Genomic DNA, 18,708 nt, shown 5'->3' on the forward strand with positions numbered 1-18,708 from the left:
GATTTATGTTTGTGTTGAGTGCTCAACCCAGAGGCTGGTTTGTACCTCAACAGCTCTGTCATCAGCCGTCATATTTAGTAGTACCGTTGTGGGGCCTTTGTCCGGTTTTGTAACTATTATGGTATTATTCTTGAAAGAAACAAAATCAATTTGTACTTAACAATAATTATTTCACTTTCAATAATGAAATATACAATCAAAAGGGACTAGCAATGGGCGACCCAATCTCCGGCATTCTCGCTAACATCTTCACGGACGATTTGGAAACCAATTCAATAATCAATAAAAGTAATGGCTACGATTTGTGGATGACACCTTCGCGATCATAGATAGACAATTGAACAATAATGAAAACGTACTCACCTTTCTCAACAACCTTAATAACAATATTAAGTTTACTAAGGAGGACGAGGTCAACAACTCCTTAAACATTTTAGATTTAACTTTGACTAGAGATAACGAAAAGTTCATTTATCAAATTTATAGGAAACCATCTGCCGCTCCTTTAACAATAAAAAAATAAAAAAATAATAATTGCACCCCCACTCCCACAAGCAGGCAACATTTTACAGCTTGGTTTACAGGGCCTTGAATATTGCTCTTTCTTATGCCAATCGGAAAAAAGAACTACGTTTCATCAAAGAATAAGCCATGCTGAACGGATTTAAACCTGATATGATCACCAAAATCATAGGTAAAATTAAGTCAAACAATAAAACTACATTAATCCCTGTAAAAAACAAAAGACAAATTTTGCCATTTTTACGTTCACTAATCCAGCCATTTACAATATTACCAAACCATTGAGAAAGCACAATATAAACATTGCATACTGGACCCATAATACCAACCATAACATTTTTTTGAATTCCAACTCCATTAATACAATTTATGACAAATTCTCAAACTCGGGAATATATAGACTCAGTTGCACACAGTGCAATTTTTCGTATGTTGAACAGACTGGCCACAGCTTTAGAATAAGGTATTTGGAAGATTACAACGCCTCGAAGCACAGAAAACATTCCACCATGAGTATCCATATGAGGGAAATGGGGCATACTTTCAGTACTATCGGTCAAGATATGCAAATACTAAAATATGCAAACAAGAGCAGTCTAATGACCGGGTATGAAAACGCTTAATTTTCCTTGGTCCATCATTTTAATAAAAATAGAAATTTAAATGATATCTCGGACATTAATAGTCCCATAGTTGAACAAATCCCCAATCTAATCGCTAATTTTGGTATTAATGCCAACAATTTTATGAAAATCTTCCACTATAAACATGCTTTTAATCCACCAGTAGTAAAAGGAACTGCATCCCCTCTCTCAGCTCATAACTTGCGCAATGCCACGCCCTCCATTCCCCTTTCGCCATCTTCCCCACGTCTACGATCACAATTGTACAGCACACAGAGCAACAAGTTAGTGACCATTAGACCTCCGTAAACAACTAAGGGACCATTTACTCCTCAACCAACACAAGGGTAAGCGCTTCTTCCAGGATTTCCCCACAGCAGGACATATTTAAATCCTAGCAACTGACACTTACATATTCTCTTTTCTTTTTCAGGGCTCACTTGTTTCATATTTTCCATCCATGAAATCTTTTAGTCCCCTGTTCGAAGATTAACGACAGTTTATATTGAATAACACTACGATGAAATATAACACGAGGGAGTCTCTTATAGCCATATTACGCTAACCAGGCGATGTTTTATCCATCCATACAATTCATTTTTCAACAAACACATGTGATTTTAAGACATCTGTAACAAGATAACAGTCCACAATAGTAAAACAGTTTAACGCCATTGTGTGAAGTTTACGTTCATCTTTCTGTAAGAATAATCATTCACAGCAATGCACCAATAACATTTATTATCATTCACCTACACTTCAAGCTATTTTAATGGTCACTAAATGTTTTAATAGACATATTATATTTTTACTGATCATTTTTAAATTGTTGTAATTAGTTTTATCATTGTATTATTAGACATTTTTACATTGTATGTACTGGGATCAGGGCCCTGACCTACCTTGAATTAGGTTATTCTGGCTGATGATGCTCACAAAGTATGAGCAAAACATGTCCTAATTTTAATATCTGTTAATGGTTTTATCCTAAATATAAAGGATTACTATGTATTGGAAAGGTGGTTTTTATTAATGTATCAACTTCTTATTCTGAATTTCAATACGGCTCTACAATGAGATTTACAACTTGCAACATGTCCAAACTATCGTAGACTACTCTCACACATTTTTTCTTGAATCGGTGCAACGCCAAATGTCTCTCTGATGGATTCATTGGAGATGCAATCCAGTTTAGTGATGCTAGCTGTCCACTTCAGCATCTTAGTCTCCATGACACCCATTCGATGCTCTGTCTCAGCTGCAGTCGGCCAAAATTCGCAACCATACAGTGCAACAGTACAATAGATGACAATACGATACATTTTTTATTTAAGATTATATTTCATCCTCCGGTCGCCGGTTGTTGTTCTCCATTTCAAACAGGCTGCAGATATCCTTGCACTGACCTCTTCAACAAATCGGCCATCATCAGTGATCGTGGAACCAAGATACTTGAATCTTGTCTGGTATTCTTTGTCTTGTGGCAATCTGCTGTGGCAGAAAGGAAGATAAATAATTTGCTTACTGCTGGCCCTGCACATTTTGTAGCCGCTGCACTGCCATTGTTACAAGATATGAAAAAGATATCCTGAGTCTTCCCAGCTTTCACTCTGGTAAGCAAAATTGATCTGAACACAGACTGGTTTAAAGATAGTTTCTCATTTTAGTAAAATTATCTCCTTCAGAGAGATAAGACTGTGAGGTCGCAGTGAACAAAATGCAGATTCACAAATGGAATAACCCTTTCACATGGACTATCTCTGACTCACTTTCTGGTGAAACTTAGAGTAATAATTTGCTTGTCATGTATAGTTGTGGAGTATCTTCACTAAATAATTTATTCTGTAAAAACCACTTAAGATATCAGTTTCAACATTTGCTACAAGGGAAAATACACTATACTTATTTTTAAATGATACATTGAGATCACCTAATTACACACAGGAAACCCCCAGTTTGGAACGATACATCAAGAAGCATCCTACATGGTGCAAGTTAATGTTAAATTGCTTGTTCTTAAAGCCAGTCTGAATTGCCCGACCTGACGGGGCTCTTATTTTCTTGGTAATTCAAAGAATGCAGGACTTCACCCTGAATTCCCCAATTTATTTCATTTTCAGCATCCATCGGATAAGGATATTTAGATACCAAATCATACTGCCTCTCGGACATACAAATTATAAAATATTTTTCACTGAGTGGGATTGGAAGATAAATTTATATTAGTTGGAATATTGTGTAATTATGTAAGCCCACAGTCCTAAACAGAATTAACTGGAGGATTAAAACTGATAATTATTTTTTGTCCAAGTAGGCCTAATATTTTAACAGGAGATGGTACCTGAATGAGAATTTCCTGTCCTGTGCAATATACTCCATTTTGATTTCCCTCAGGTTCATCTTCTGTCCCAACTGCTTTCCACACCATTTTTATTATCATACCTACAACTTCAAACTCACAACCATTGCATTCATCAACATATTAATTTAATTTGTAATAAATATCCTCTTCTCTCAATTGGTTATGTGCAGCCATGTTGCTGCAATGTGTTTACATTCAGTCAGCTGTCTGTTCTATCTAAGAAAATATACACTGAAGAAAATGGAAATTGCAACACCCAGAAAAAGTGGTGCTACATTGCTGCAATTGAACATGCAGGACGAGTGTTTGGTTGTGATTTGATGATTACACTTTCAGATCCCTCTGACCACAAGTTTGGACAACAATCAATACAGGATATGCCCACCACGAGCTGCAATACATTGATGAATTCGTCGAGGCATGGAGTCAATAAGGCCCTGGATCGCTTCCTGAGGAATTGTGGCCCATGCTTGCTGCACTGCATGGGTCAGTTGTTCCAGAGTTGTGGGTGGCTGAGGATGGTTGGCCAGTTGTCAACCCATCATGTCCCACACATGCTCAATAGAACTGAGGTCCGGGGATCTGGCGGGCCATTCTAAGGTTGTGATGCCATGGAAAGCTTCTCTGGAGATACGTGCAGTGTGAACCCAGGCATTGTCCTGCTGAAACATCCCATTAGCAATGTTCGCCATCATAGGGACAACCAATGGATTGAGTACCCTATCAACGTACTGTCAAGCAGTCATAGTGCCCTCAACAAGCACTAATTGTGATTTCACATTAAAGCCAATAGTACCCCAGACCATAATGCTTGGTGTTGGCCCTGTGTGCCTCTCGACAATAAGATCCGGATGGTCCCTCTCCCCGGTACGTCGGCGCACACGATTCCGGTGATCACTGCGGGCAAGATAGAAGTGCGATTCATCATTAAAGATGACCCTATGCCATTCGTCGACCCACGTCGATCTTTCTCGACACCAGGCCAGCCTTACACGTCGCTGTTGTGGGGTCAATGGAACACCTTCTGCAGGGACATGGGCTCGTAAGCCAGCTGCACGCAGGCAATTACCAACTGTTTGTTGTGTAAACGTGGGGTGCCATAGCTGCTCGAATTTGCGCTGCTGTTGCATGAGGTTCCGCCCAGGCCATCCGAATGATGCGGTGATCCTCTCTCACAGTTTCTGTCGCGCTGGGCCTGTGCCAGGTCTACGGGTGTGGGTACCTTCATTTGACCACTGCTGCCATACACGTTGTACCGTAGATGCCTGTCGGCCAACACATGCAGCGACAATACTTAGCAATAATCCAGCCTCACACAGCCCAATTATCCGAGCCCTCTCAAACGGCGACAGTTGTTGATAGCATGCTCTTCTCTGTCGTTGAGGCATGTTTGATGGGGAACACTTCACTGCACAGACTGCAAGTCAACTACACTACACCAGAGTCCGTATACTGGAGCTGATTCCTCTGCAACCAATCACGTGGGGAGACCTGTAGCAACAATCCAATGGGTCTGAAACTTTGATCGTTTACATACCTACATGGCATCGTTCCATATCTTGAAAATCAACACTAACGACCAATGCCTTCATGGTGTTGCAATTTCCATTTTCTTGAGTGTATAACAAAACACTTTATTTTAGCATTCCTGCATCTCAGTTGTATCTAAGAAACATGGGGAATTCACTGGTTCCAAGAAGTTATATGTTTAGCAGACAGATGGCAAAGGTAGTCGGTTTGAAAGTCAAGTACGCTCAACTATGCAACCCACGGGACACAATGTGTGACTCCAGTATGCTTTACTACGCAACATGCAGGAAAGAGATAAACATGTTCAGAATGACTGTATGTATGAGTCAAAGAAGATACATGACAAAGCCATCTCCGTACACGCCATAGAAACCCTTGAGAGAAGAGGAGGTAAAGGCTACCACTATCTGTAACCAAGGTAAAACATGGAGTAGAGTGGTTGTCTGGAGTTAACTTGGTACTCATTTTTTGGAGTAAGCCCAGTAAACTTTTTCAACTTCCTGTTGGGGATAACAATATATAATACCAATATAAATGGTCCGTTATTGGACATTATAAATTTTCCCGCTAACTCATTCCTGGTTGCCAGCATTTCGCCCCAGTGTGCCAAGTTGGGCTCATCAGTTGGTAAATAGCACACCCACCAAGACACATGGCTAGTGCATACCGTGGAGGCCACTGCGTAGTCTACTTGGAGCCACCGGCAGTGCCAATGCACTTTGTCTCATTACCAAAAGGGTTCCCTATGGGAATCAATATCTATATCTTCCTGTCGGGGAATCAAACTCACGTCCTTAGCAACAAACTGAGCATACTGTTACTGCTTTGGCTAGGCAATACCTACCAACTGTAAGTAAGGAATGATATTGTGATGAAGATTGTGGGAAGCCGCAGTGTTGGCAAGAGGTGACAACGTCAGTGCAGGGCCAGCAGTAAGCAAATTATTTATTTATCTTCCTTTCTGTCACAGCAGATTGCCACAAGACAAAGAATACCAGACAAAATAATCCTCTTCTTCTTCTTGCCAAGCCGTCTTCTCTCGAAGGTTGGTGATCATCATGGCTGTTCTAGTTTTTGAGTCTGCCATTTGGAATAGCAACATTGTGATCATCTCGAACCAGTCCCTCAGGTTTTCAGCCAGGATATTCTTCTCTGGCCAGATCTCTGTTCAACTGAGATCTTCCCCTGCATCACTAATTGTAGGATCCTGTATTTTTCATTTCATATCATGTGTCCGAAATGTTCAAGTTTCCGCTTCTTGATGAAAAGGAGTACTTCAAGTCTTCTTTTTTAGTTTTTCCATCATCTCAGTATTCCTTACCCTTTCTGTCCACGAGATATGTAACGTCCGCCGACAGACCCACATTTTGAAAGCTTTCGGCTCTTTGCTCAGAGGCTGGGTTAGAACCCACCCTTCCATTCCATACAATAGTGTAGGAAAGACATATCCCCTGACAACTCGCAGCCTCACATCTAGACTGAGATTATGATTGCTGAGGAGGTTCTTCATTTTAATGAAGGTGTAACGCACTTGATCAATTCTTGCCTTAATCTCTTGGCTGACCTCCCATTGTTCATTCAAATTACAATCAAGGTACTCGTATTGTTGAACACGCTCGATTTTTTCAGTGTCAAGGACGAGTGTAGCCTGGAAGAACCTCCACTTGCTCACGATCATGAACTTGGTCTTTTCCACATTCACAATAATAATGATAATAATAATAATTATATACAGGGTGATTGCATTAAGGGGCTCATAAAATACTGCCTAAATCTCTCCATCACATATATAATTACCGAGAAACTGGTAGCAACTTTGTTCTTTCAAACGGGACTATACTAAATTCACACAATAGAACAATTAAGAATCAAGCAACAGATTCAGTCTGTAGGTATTTCCTTTACTCATAGACCATAGAGTAATGAAAAGGAACCAAGTAAGTCACATGTATATAGAGAAAGAGGAACAAGAAAAGGGACACATAATGGGACAAGGGGAAGAGGGAGTGACAGAAAGAGGAGACAAAGACAAACATGAAAACGCAGAAGAACAAGGTCGAACTCCACATCTTCATACACTGTCATCCATCTTCAAGTAAACAGGCTCTCTCCTCGTTTCTGCTTCTCCATTTCATCAGAAGGGCAGGTATGAACACTCACTGACGGGCCATCTGGATTTTTATCTTATGTTTCTTCCCTTTTCCTGTATTTATCTGGCTTTCTTCCTATCCTATACTTTCCATCTCAACACTGAAGTGTTGATAACCATTTGCAGACATACTGGTCAGTTCATTACAAATTATCAACTACCCCTCTTGCACTCAGTGCACCGATCTGTCGGCATGGGGGGGGCTATGGCGAGAACGCTCACGGCGCTGAAACATCGGCTCTGTACTATTTAGGGATTTAGATCATTTGTGTGGCTGTTAAATGGTAACAGATGATCAAGATTGTAATGTAAAGCACTGAATTTGCATTTTTCTCAACAGATATATCTACCAGCCCTACGAAATATTTTTAATTCTCGACAAATGAAATCTGTTGACCATGAATGTTCATGTTGTGGTTGTTCAAAGTTGTTATTGTGTGGATCTGTTTTTGGTTGGCTTATGAATACAACAATTTGATCTTGCTATCAGTCTAGAGATTATTTTGTGTCCTTTGGTATATCGTGTTCGCTGTACTTACCGAATCATAATTATACATCTTCTCATTACTCCGTTGTTGCACGTGCTTGCATCATCTTTTTCTCATAATGTTCAAGTCCGAATGATTCTGATCTCCTGGAATTTTCAGTTGAATTTAGACAGTAATGGTCCAAAGTGATTCCCGTTATGTGGGAAGTGACGATTTTACCCCAGAAGATTTTTGCGCAGTCAGAGCTGCTCACCATGTATTGGACCATGAAGAACCTGACATTGATGACAGTTACGAGTACAGTGAATAACTGTGTGCCATACTTCATGAGTGAATTGCAGCATACACATCACATTGATATCAAATTATTCAGAATTAAATGTTCTTTCTTTCAGGTTTAAGAGTAAAGAAGAAATACACAATAATGTCTGATCCTTCTGTCACTGAAAACCATTATTTATTTCTCAAAAATAATTTGCAAAGTTTATTATTATTATTATTATTATTTTTTTTTGCTTTACCAATAACAATACAATATGTGTTAAACTGTTTATATGTTGATTTTTTTTAATTTGGTTGCAAAATCAAAAAAATTAGTTTGAGCTGCTTTGAGCAAACCCCTGCATATAGGCTGAGTGCAAGAGGGTAAAGCTGAATTTCATGTAAAAACGACGGTATAACTGATTATTACACTGTGTATTATTATTGCACCTCCTGTATTGACCAGCTTCACTTTATTTGTTAATGTAATAAAGTTGTTTCCCTCTCTTATTAGCTAATATTTATGAACCGATTGAAGTCCGAATTTATTCTGAATTTGTTTGACCCCTGTGACTGAATATTTCTTCGCTTAGTTCTAATATAAGGGATGACTGTCCTGAAGGATAAGAATGCTGGAATATTTACTGGTTTTTTGTTTTTATTTATTTCCTAACCTAAAAATAGGTTTAGTATGGCCAAACTAACAATTGAATACAACATTTCAGGGGCATCCAAAGTTTTTCTTTGTGTGGTAAGTTTTGAAACAGTCTTCCAAATAAAGAGGAACAAGGCACTGGAATATAAAGCTTTCTTTGTGCTCCAGTAATCCTTTAGGTTAGGTTTCATATTCTGTGACATCATTATGAAGAGCGCGAAATAAGCCTTCATTTCATGAATGGATAGATCTTTCTATATATTAGCACAATCCCCGCCTGCCAGAATTGCATTGTGTGCATATTTATTAGTTTCGTTTATGATTTCCACCCAGAAATCATCGCCGAAGAATTGATGCAAGCAGTTGTTGAGAAATCAATGGATTGACTCCGCATTGACAGCTGAAATGGAATATTACTTGATTATTCGGCTCATGAATCCAGACCCAATCACTCGCGCATACATCGCTTTCGTTTACACACTCTGCACTATCCTCGCTGCTTTCACTCAAATTGTCATCAAAATTATCTTTACTGAATTCATCATCATTTATATCACATTCACTTTAATTTAGAGCTTCGTTCACCCACTCATAAAATTCACCAGATTTGATAGACTTTATTGCGTTCAGGCCTTGGCGCTGCCTGCCATGATCACACCCATAACTGAACAGATATCCACCAAAGATAAAATGCTTACGTAAAATAATCAATAGTGGTCAAGGAATTTCCAAATACTTCAATACACTCTATAGATATCTATAATCAGCACTACCTATATTTATGAATAAGAAATTCGAGATTTAAATGGCAGATGGGCAGCGCCCATCTTTCATCATTATGGCAATTAGGAGCCGAGGACGGGCAGTGCCCATCTATTGCCTCCAGTCGCTTAATTTACAAATTAAAGATAATGTGTTCTAAATAAATATTTTTTTTTATTTTGAGTCTTTTTTTGCTAATTTGGAGTCATTTTTAGATTTTTTTGGGTCTTTTTATGTGTCATTATTTGGCAATTATTAGATCAACAAAATCTGGGTCCTACTTATAACTATTTTGGATATAAATGGCTGTAACCCATGCACCTTCACTAATCCTTTTACACACCTGTATAAGAGGCAGATCTCCAAGGATATTGACCAGGTAGTTAGCCAGAAGCTTTGTATCTTCTTCACTCTTGCTGGGAGCCAATTCTAATGCTCTGACTTTTATTCCCAGGTGGTTCTCGAGCACAATGTGCACACACATTCTGATAGTCTGCTCCAGGTTCAGAGTGGGCTCTGAGAGATCGGTGTGAGGAATAAACTGGTATCGTTCCAGAACGGGTTCTCCCAGTACCTTACGTCGAGCGATCCAACTTGCATTCAGACTCTGTATTTCGACGCCACCAGCTCGGACAGTATCGATGTTGTCCCATGCATACACTGGTAGCACTACAGGGAGAGAAGAAGGTTGTATTAGTTCTACATCGCTCTTCTTTACATATACCCAATTTGGAAAGTAAGTTTCCCTATTTTACTAATCCAATAACAATTAAGGGGCTATATTTTTGGCAGGATGTCATTATTCCCCTGTTTAAGAAAGAATTGCCAAAAATGCTCCAACTACCAAGAAAATAACACTCCTTTCTCACGGGCTTAAAATTCTTGAGAAAGCAGATTGAAAATCATCTTAGATCCAAAGTTACAAGAGGAACAGTATAGCCTCAGGACTAGTAGGTCCACAGCAGACCTAATCATCAGTGTCCGTGTGTTAATGGAGAAATATTGGGAAAAAGGCGAAGATCTGTTTATGGGTTTCCTTGATATTCTGAAAGCATATGACAGCATTGCAAGAGAGAAGATATGGGAATGCCTGAGAAAAAGAAATGTGCTAAAGAGACTAGTGAGGAAAGTTCAGATGCTGCATGAGCACTGTACCAGCTATGTGTGATTGGCTAACGAACATTCATCCTGGTCCCACACCAAAAGTGGAATCCAGCAAGGCAGTGCACTAACCTCATTATTGCTTTTTACCATCATGGATGATATAATGAAGAACATGAAGAAAACCTCTGGTGAACTAAATTAAATGGCTTATAGTGATTGACGTTATGATCTGGGAAGAAACTGAGGAACAAGTACAGTTGAGACTCAGAGAATGAAAGGTTAAGTTCCAGGAATTAAATCTCAAGATATGTGAATCCAAATCAATAGTGATGGCAATATAAACAGAGAAGGAAGACCAGCGAACATCATGCTATGAAACCATCTACTGGAAAGTGTGGAAAACTTTACGTACCTCAGCAGTGTAATAACTCAAGATACACTAGCCACAATGGAGGTGGAAAAAGGAGTGCAGAAAAGCTCTCACTTTTACCAGGAGGTACAAACACTCCTCTGGGATCACAAACTACCAATAAAATCACACACTCATTCATCCTTAATATATAGCACCTGCTCAGGTGGTTACACTTCGTAGCAAGAAACTCAAGAAACCTATATTTTAAAATATAAGGTTAAATTACAGAAAACTTACATTAAAATAAGGTAAACACAGCTCAACCCCAATTATTACATGCTAGAGGAGAACGCAGGTATCTTCCCATCACCACATGCAAGTAAGTTCATGTGATAGAGTATTTTCTTAAGCCGTCTGTCAAAGATGTTGCCCCAGCACACGTGAGGAGAACCTTACTGGTCATAAGACTGATCAAGATAGATGGTGGATAGGAAAAAAAAGCTGAAACAGGGTCATGGGATGGAGAAAAGGCAGGAGGAAGTAGCTTCTGCAGCTGTCAGCGAAGGTAAGGCTGACCAGGAGGGGAGGGGATCAAATGAGGAGGGGAGGTTTGAGGCTCTGGTCATGGGGGGATTCCATTGTTAGACATGTGGGGAAAGTGTGTGGAGGAAAAGGAATCAGGGTAGATTGTTATCCAGGAATTAAGTTGAGGCAGATGCTGAGGAAAGTAGAAGAGAAGGAGGAGGGAAAGGAGAAGGTGGTAGTGTTTCACGTTGGTACTAACAACGTAAGACAAGCAGGTATAAGAACCAACATAGTTGGGGATGTGTAGGGTCTGGTAAATGCAGCATGGGTGAAGTTTAAGGAAGCGGAGATTGTTATCAGTGGAATATTGTGTAGGAGGGATACTGACTGGAAGGAGAATGGGGATTTAAATGAGACTATGGAGTGGGTATGTGGGAAACTGGGAGTGAGATTTCTAGATCCTAATGGGTGGCTAGGAGATAGGGATCTGTGCTTAGAATGCCTTCATTTAAACCGCAGTGGTACACATAAGTTAGGAAATTTGTTTAGAAGGGTTATAGGGAGATACATTCAGGGAAATGGGGTGGCCTAGGGAGCGGTGATAAGGGTACAGGGAACTGAAAGTTGAGTAGGGATGACATAAAAATGTTAGTGCTCAACTATAGAAGTACTGTAAAGAAAGTAATAGAATTAAGTCATTTAATAGACATATACTTAGAAGATATTGTAATAGGAGTTGAATCATGCCTGAGAAATGATATATTTTTTTTGCTATGGGCTTTACGTCACACCGACACAGATAGGTCTTATGGCTACGATAGAAATGATATAATGGATGCAGAAATATTCTCACAGAACTGGAGTGTGTAATGTAGAGATAGAATAGTAATGGTAGGAGGGGGAGTATTCATTCTGGTGAATTAAGAATTTTTAAGCAAAAGAAACATTAAAGATAACAAAAATGAAATTCTATGTGTAAGGCTCATCTCTAAAGATAATAGGCAACTTGATGTCTTTGGAGTGTGCAAACCAGGAAAGGGTAGCACTGACATTGATTCAGAATTAATTGATAAGATAATCAGCTATGTGGGAAATGATATGGAAAGGAACGTGATAGTAGCGGGTGATCTCAATTTACCAAATGTCAATTGGGAAGGTAATGCAAACGACAGGAAGCATGACCAACAAATGGCAAACAAGTTAATATGGGAAGGACAGCTGATTCAGAAAGTGATAGAAACAACTAGAGGGAAGAATATCCTGGATGTGGTACTAGTAAAACCAGATGAGCTCTATAGAGAAACCAAAGTAATAGATGGTATTAGTGATCACGAAGCTGTTTTTGTAGTAGTTAAAATAAATGTGAAAGAAAGGAAGATATTAAAATTAAGACTATTAGGCAGTACCACATGGCTGATAAAACAGGCATAAGGGAGTTTTTAAAAAGTAACTATGATCGGTGGATAAAAATGTAAACAGACTCTGGGATGGGTTTAAAGCAATTGTTGAGGAATTTGAAAATAGGTTTGTACCTTTAAAGGTGGTAAGGAATGGTAAATATCCACTATATTATAACAGGGAAGTAAAGAGACTAAGAAGGAGATGCAGATTGGAAAGGAATAGAGTTAGAAATGGCTGTGGAAGTAAGGAGAAATTGAGTGAACTTACTAGGAAATTGAATCTAATAAAGAAGGCAGCTAAGGATAACATGATGGCAAGCATAATTGGCAATCATACAAATTTTAGTGAAAAATGGAAGAGTATGTATAGGTGCATTAAGGCAGAAACAGGTTCCAAGAAGGATATTCCAGGAATCATTAATGAACAAGGGGAGTGTGTTTGTGAGGATCTTCAAAAGGCAGAAGTATTCAGTCAGCAGTATGTAAAGGTTGTTTGTTACAAGGATAATGTCCAGTTAGAGGAGGTGACTAATACTAAAGAAGTATTAAAATTTACCTATGATAACAATGACATTTACAGTAAGATACAAATGTTGAAAACTAAAAAAGCAGCTGGAATTGATAAGGTTTTGGGGGATAGACTAAAGACAATGGGTTGGGATATAGTAACATATCTGAAGTACGTATTTGATTATTGTTTGCATGAAGCAGTTATACCAAATGAATGGAGAGTTGCTATAGTAGCCCCTGTGTATAAAGGAAAAGGTGATAGACATAAAGCTGAAAATTACAGGCCAGTCAGTTTGATATGCATTGCATGTAAGCTTTGGGAAAGCTTTCTTTCTGATTATATTAGACATGTTTGCAAAATTCATAACTGGTTTGATAGAAGGCAGTTTGGGTTTAGGAAAGGTTATTCCACTGAAGCTCAACTTGTAGGATTCTAGCAAGTTATAGCAGATACCCTGGATTCAGGAGATCAAATGGACTATATCGCGATTGACCTATTTAAGGCATTTGATAGAGTAGATCATGAGAGACTACTGGCAAAAATGAGTGCAATTGGACTAGGAAAAAGAGTGACTGAATGGGTGGCTATATTTCTAGAAAATAGAACTCAGAGAATTAGAATAGGCGAAGCTTTATCTGACCCTGTAATAATTAAGAGGGGAATTCCTGAAGGCAGTATTATTACCATTATGTTTATAGTAACTCAATTTAAATATCTTGGAGAAGCAATAACACATAACCTAAATGAAAAAAAATCTAAATCTAAACAAGAACAAATAGATTAGCTAAAGCACAAAAATTATCACGGGATATCTATAAAAAAAATGTTCATCAATAAATGTAAAAATAAAACACTATAACACAGTTATAAACCGGGAGCTACACATGCAGCAGAAACACTTTTTCACCTGAATAAACAATCAAAGACTGACAGACTTCAGAAAATTGAAAGGAGGATTGGAAGAACCTGCATCAACAAAAAATACCAGAAAGATGGACAGTGGCGGATAATACCTAACAAAGTCGTGTACATAGAGCTAGAACCCATTACGATACCATGCGTAAGAGGAGACTGGGATTCTTTGCACATATCATGAGGATGCAGGATTCAAGACTTCTGAAACAACTAGTACAACACAACCTCGTCTCAAACAATACCACAACTGGATGTAAATGGATCAGAGAAGTAAGAGAGGATCTGAAGGAAATAGGCCTACAACAGAAGACACCACAAATAAGATAAAATTGAATACAAAACTTACGAATACAAACCTTCGCTTTACCCTTACACAAAACAAAACAAAACAACACGCATATTTTCAACTGAGGAAAGAGCACGAAGATTGGAGCATCTGAAGAAGTACTGGGAGGACCGCAAAGTCCGAACAATCCCTTCAAAGAGACCTGAACGGTGGACTGACCAAAGTGATTCTATGCGGTCATAAAAGAAGAAGAAGAAGATATCAATGATATGTATAAAGAAGTGGAATCAGAGATAAGGCTTTTTGCGGATGATGTTATTCTGTACAGAGTAATAAATAAGTTACAAGATTGTGAGCAACTGAAAAATGGCCTCGATAATGTTGTGAGATGGACAGTAGGCAATAGTATGATGATAAATGGGGTTAAAAGTCAGGTTGTGAGTCTCACAAATAGGAAAAGTCCTTTCAGTGTTGATGGGGTGAAAGTTTCTTTCGGGGATCATTGTAAGTACTTAGGTCTTAATATAAGGAAAGATCTTCATTGGGGTAATCACATAAATATGACTGTAAATAAAAAGTACAGATCTCTGCACATGGTTATGAGGGTACTTAGGGGTTGTAGTAAGGATGTAAAGGAGAGGGCATACAAGTCTCTGGTAAGACCCCAACTAGAGTATGATTCCAGTTATGGGACCCTCACCAGGAATACTTGATTCAAGAACTGGAAAAAGTCCAAAGAAAAGCAGCTCGATTTGTTCTGGGTGATTTCCGACAAAAGAGTAGCATTACAAAAATGTTGCAAAGTTTGGGCTGGGAAGACTTGAGAGAAAGGAGATGAGCTGCTCGATTAAGTGGTATGTTCTGAGCTGTCAGTGGAGTGATGGTGTGGAATGACATTAGTAGACGAATAAGTTTGAGTGTGTCTTTAAAAGTAGGAAAGATATCAATATGAAGATAAAGTTGGAATTCAAGAGGACAAATTGGGGCAAATATTCGTTTATAGGAATTTCTTTGCAATCATTTAAGAAAAGGGTAGGAAAACAACAGATAGGGTATCTGCCACCTGGGCGACTGCCCTAAATGCAGATCAGTACTGACTGATTGTGTGATATATAAGGTCCAAGTTAGCTCCTATTTATAAGGGTGAGTTTGATGATTCATTTATTTACTTATAATCACAGTAGTGGCAACTTAGAAACACAAGAAATAAACTAGCTTGTGGCAATCCCTAACAGTTACAATACTCCACTAAACAGAGTTTATATCAAGTCCCTAGGTTGCACTCAAAACTAAAGTAGTGATATCTGTCAAGAAACTTAAAAACTATATGGCTTCGATTAACACTCTATCGGCGTAAGAGGTTATAGCGAGAATGCTCATCGTTCTGGTACATCGGCTCTATTCTATTTAGGGATTTTGGTCGTTTATGTGGCTGTTAAATGGTAACAGATGATTGTGACAGTAATTTAAAGAACGGAAATTGCATTTTACGTAACAGACATACCCACCAGCCCTATGAAATATTTTTATTTTCAATAAATGAAATCTGTTGTCCATAAATGTTTATGTTGTGGTTGTTTGAAGTTGTTTTTGCATGGATCTGTTTTTGGTTGGCTTAAGAGTACAATAATTTGATCTTGCTATTAGTTTAGCTTAGAGTGTATTTTGTTTCTTTAGTATATTATGTGTTCGCTGTACTTCCCCAACCATAAGTATACATCTTCTCATTACTCTGTTGTTGCATGTACTTGTGTCATCTTTTTCTCATAATGGCTGGGCCCTGTTCAAGGTCGAATGATTCTGATATGTTTGAATTTTTAGTTGGTTTAGATGGTAATAGTGACTATTTTGTCAAAAGTGATTCAAGTTATGTGGGAAGTGATGACTTTACTCCGGAAGATTTTTACACAGTCACAGCTGCACACCATGCATCGGATCGTGGAGAACCTGACATCGATGTTCAGTGAATAACTGTGTGCCAGTGGCGGCGCATGACTTTCATCACTGGGGGTTCAAAAGAAGAAAAAAATGCCTCCCCCCCAAACTCTCCTCTTCCCATCTCCGCCAGCTTCTCTTCCATCGTGGGCCGTAACCTCCTAAACTAAGATGACATAAGTTCTAGAAAGTGATCAAATACAAGAGGAGCAGAAAATACGGTAGGCCTACATGCCGAGTTTTACCACATGCAAAATAAGAAATAACTGCTTCATTGAAGTCCGCAGAGTCTCGAACAAAGTTCCTTTCAATTGACAACATAGCAAGAGCAATAAGTCCATCCTCGGTCATTGTGCTGCGCTAGAAAGTTTTTATTCTCTTCAGGGTAGAGAAACACCTTTCTGCTTCCGATGTCATGGGAATAGTAACAACTATATTTAAAAGTTTTCATTGGTATTACCTTGCCGCTATTCTTTGCCTCAATGATTTTTGAGTTAAGTTTCTCTCCAAAAGGTAATTATTCCAAAGAAGGCAAATTAATAGGTGTTTAGTAAGTAATGATATATTTGGGACAAGATATTAATTGGAATTTGACAGTTTAATGTGACTTTTGGTAGTAACGATGCTTTTCAACACTAGCGCTAGTTACGTGTTCTATTATCTGTTGCCTAGTCAAATTCCCGTAAGGCCAACAGATGGCAGGCACATACCCCAACTCCAACAACACGACTAGCTAGTCTTGAAACAGTGGCCTATTGCGCATGCGTAAAGAACAGAGATCCGTTTCTGCGATATCCTGGTCTTGCCTTAGTGCTGGCTTTCGTCCCCCCGCACCTCGCCACTCCCTTCGCCTATGTACGGACGGAGAGATCGTCTTTGCAAGGGGGTTCATTCCAGACAAGTATCCAGCCACAGACCTTGCGCAGCTCACATGAATTGAAAGCCAGTACGAGTATATTACGGATAGAGGGACTTAGCAAGAGCTTCGAGATTGACAAGGGAGTTATGAAAATTACGTAGTTGAGTACAATTTGATATAAACTGGAGGTTCATTGCTCCATTGCGCTATACCAGAAACCGCCACTGCTGTGTGCCATGAGTGAATTGCAGCATACACATCATATTGATATCAAATTATTCAGAATTAAATGTTCTTTCTTTCAGGTTTAAGAGTAAAGAAGAAAGATGCAATAATGTCTGATCTTTCTGTTGTTTTAACCTATAGATTTATTGGGAAGTAACTCCAATACAAAACCGATATCTCTAGACAATAATAATATACAAATAACATTATAAATTACAGATGTATTAGGGAACAGTCTTGTTTCATCTTGTTTCTGACTTTACCAATAATAATATGGCCAAGGTATATTTATTTCTGGAATGCTCATAGCTTCCTATATTAGCTACCAAGATACCAAGATGGCGACTACTGTGTGTGAGTCTGTGATATCCGTAGTAGATAATGGTGTAATATGCAGTGAAAAATGTGGCAAATGCAGAAGAGTAGTTAAAAATGGGATTCTGTGTCGTAAGTGTGATGAATGGTACCATTTTCGTTGTGCAAATATTGCAAATAGGACTGATATTGAAGAAAGTGAGTGGCTGTGTCCCGAGTGTAAACAAACTGATAGTGAGGCAGAACAACAAGAAAGAGAGACTTACGAAACTATAATTAAGATTTTAGGAGTGCTACAAGAGGACTTATGCGCCCTGAAACATGAAAATGAATGCTTAAAGGACAGAATAAAGAAACTGGAAGATAAAGAAGACATTGGAGAAGAAAGATCGCCGTGGACGGAAGTGACGCGTGGCCATTTTAGGCCTAATGTTAAACATATGGGAGAAACTACGTACAACTTAAAACCGGGAAAAAACTCTTTGCAGTGCCAAAATAGATTTCAGTTATTGCAGCAAGTTCCAGAAGAAGACACACCAAGTTTTCCAAATAATTTTAAATCCAGTGGAGGTAAGAAAACCAACCGAAAGTCAAGATCGCCAAAGATTCATCTCTACGCAGACAGTCAAGGGCGGGGTATGGCAGAAGGCATCAAGGATGAGCTGCAGAATCCAGAGACTGAGGTTTTAGGACTAATAAAACCTGGTGCCAAAACTGAAGACGTCCTTTCAAGTTGTGATCCTGTGTCAGAGAAGGACAATTATGTGGTGATTGTGAGTGGTACAAATGACATTGCTGCAAATGAAGGTGAGGAACTAATTACGACTCTCAGAGGTAAGATTTCCAAACTACCTGACTCAAAAGTAATTGTAGTAAATGTGCCACCCAGGTATGACCTTTTAGAGGACTCATGTGTGAACAAAGCTGTA

At 38.8% G+C, this 18,708-nt stretch overlaps 1 protein-coding gene across 1 annotated transcript in view; it reads right to left on the reverse strand.

Annotated features, from left to right (window-relative positions):
• Positions 1-18,708, reverse strand: part of LOC136886745 (fatty acid synthase) — a 367,163-nt gene that overhangs the window by 147,784 nt on the left and 200,671 nt on the right. The window contains exon 18 of the mRNA XM_067159549.2: positions 9,696-10,021. Coding sequence (XP_067015650.2) covers positions 9,696-10,021 — 326 coding nt within the window. The remainder of the gene's footprint in view (positions 1-9,695; positions 10,022-18,708) is intronic.

This window comes from Anabrus simplex, chromosome X (genome assembly GCF_040414725.1).
Source record: "Anabrus simplex isolate iqAnaSimp1 chromosome X, ASM4041472v1, whole genome shotgun sequence".
NCBI lineage: Eukaryota > Metazoa > Arthropoda > Insecta > Orthoptera > Tettigoniidae > Anabrus > Anabrus simplex.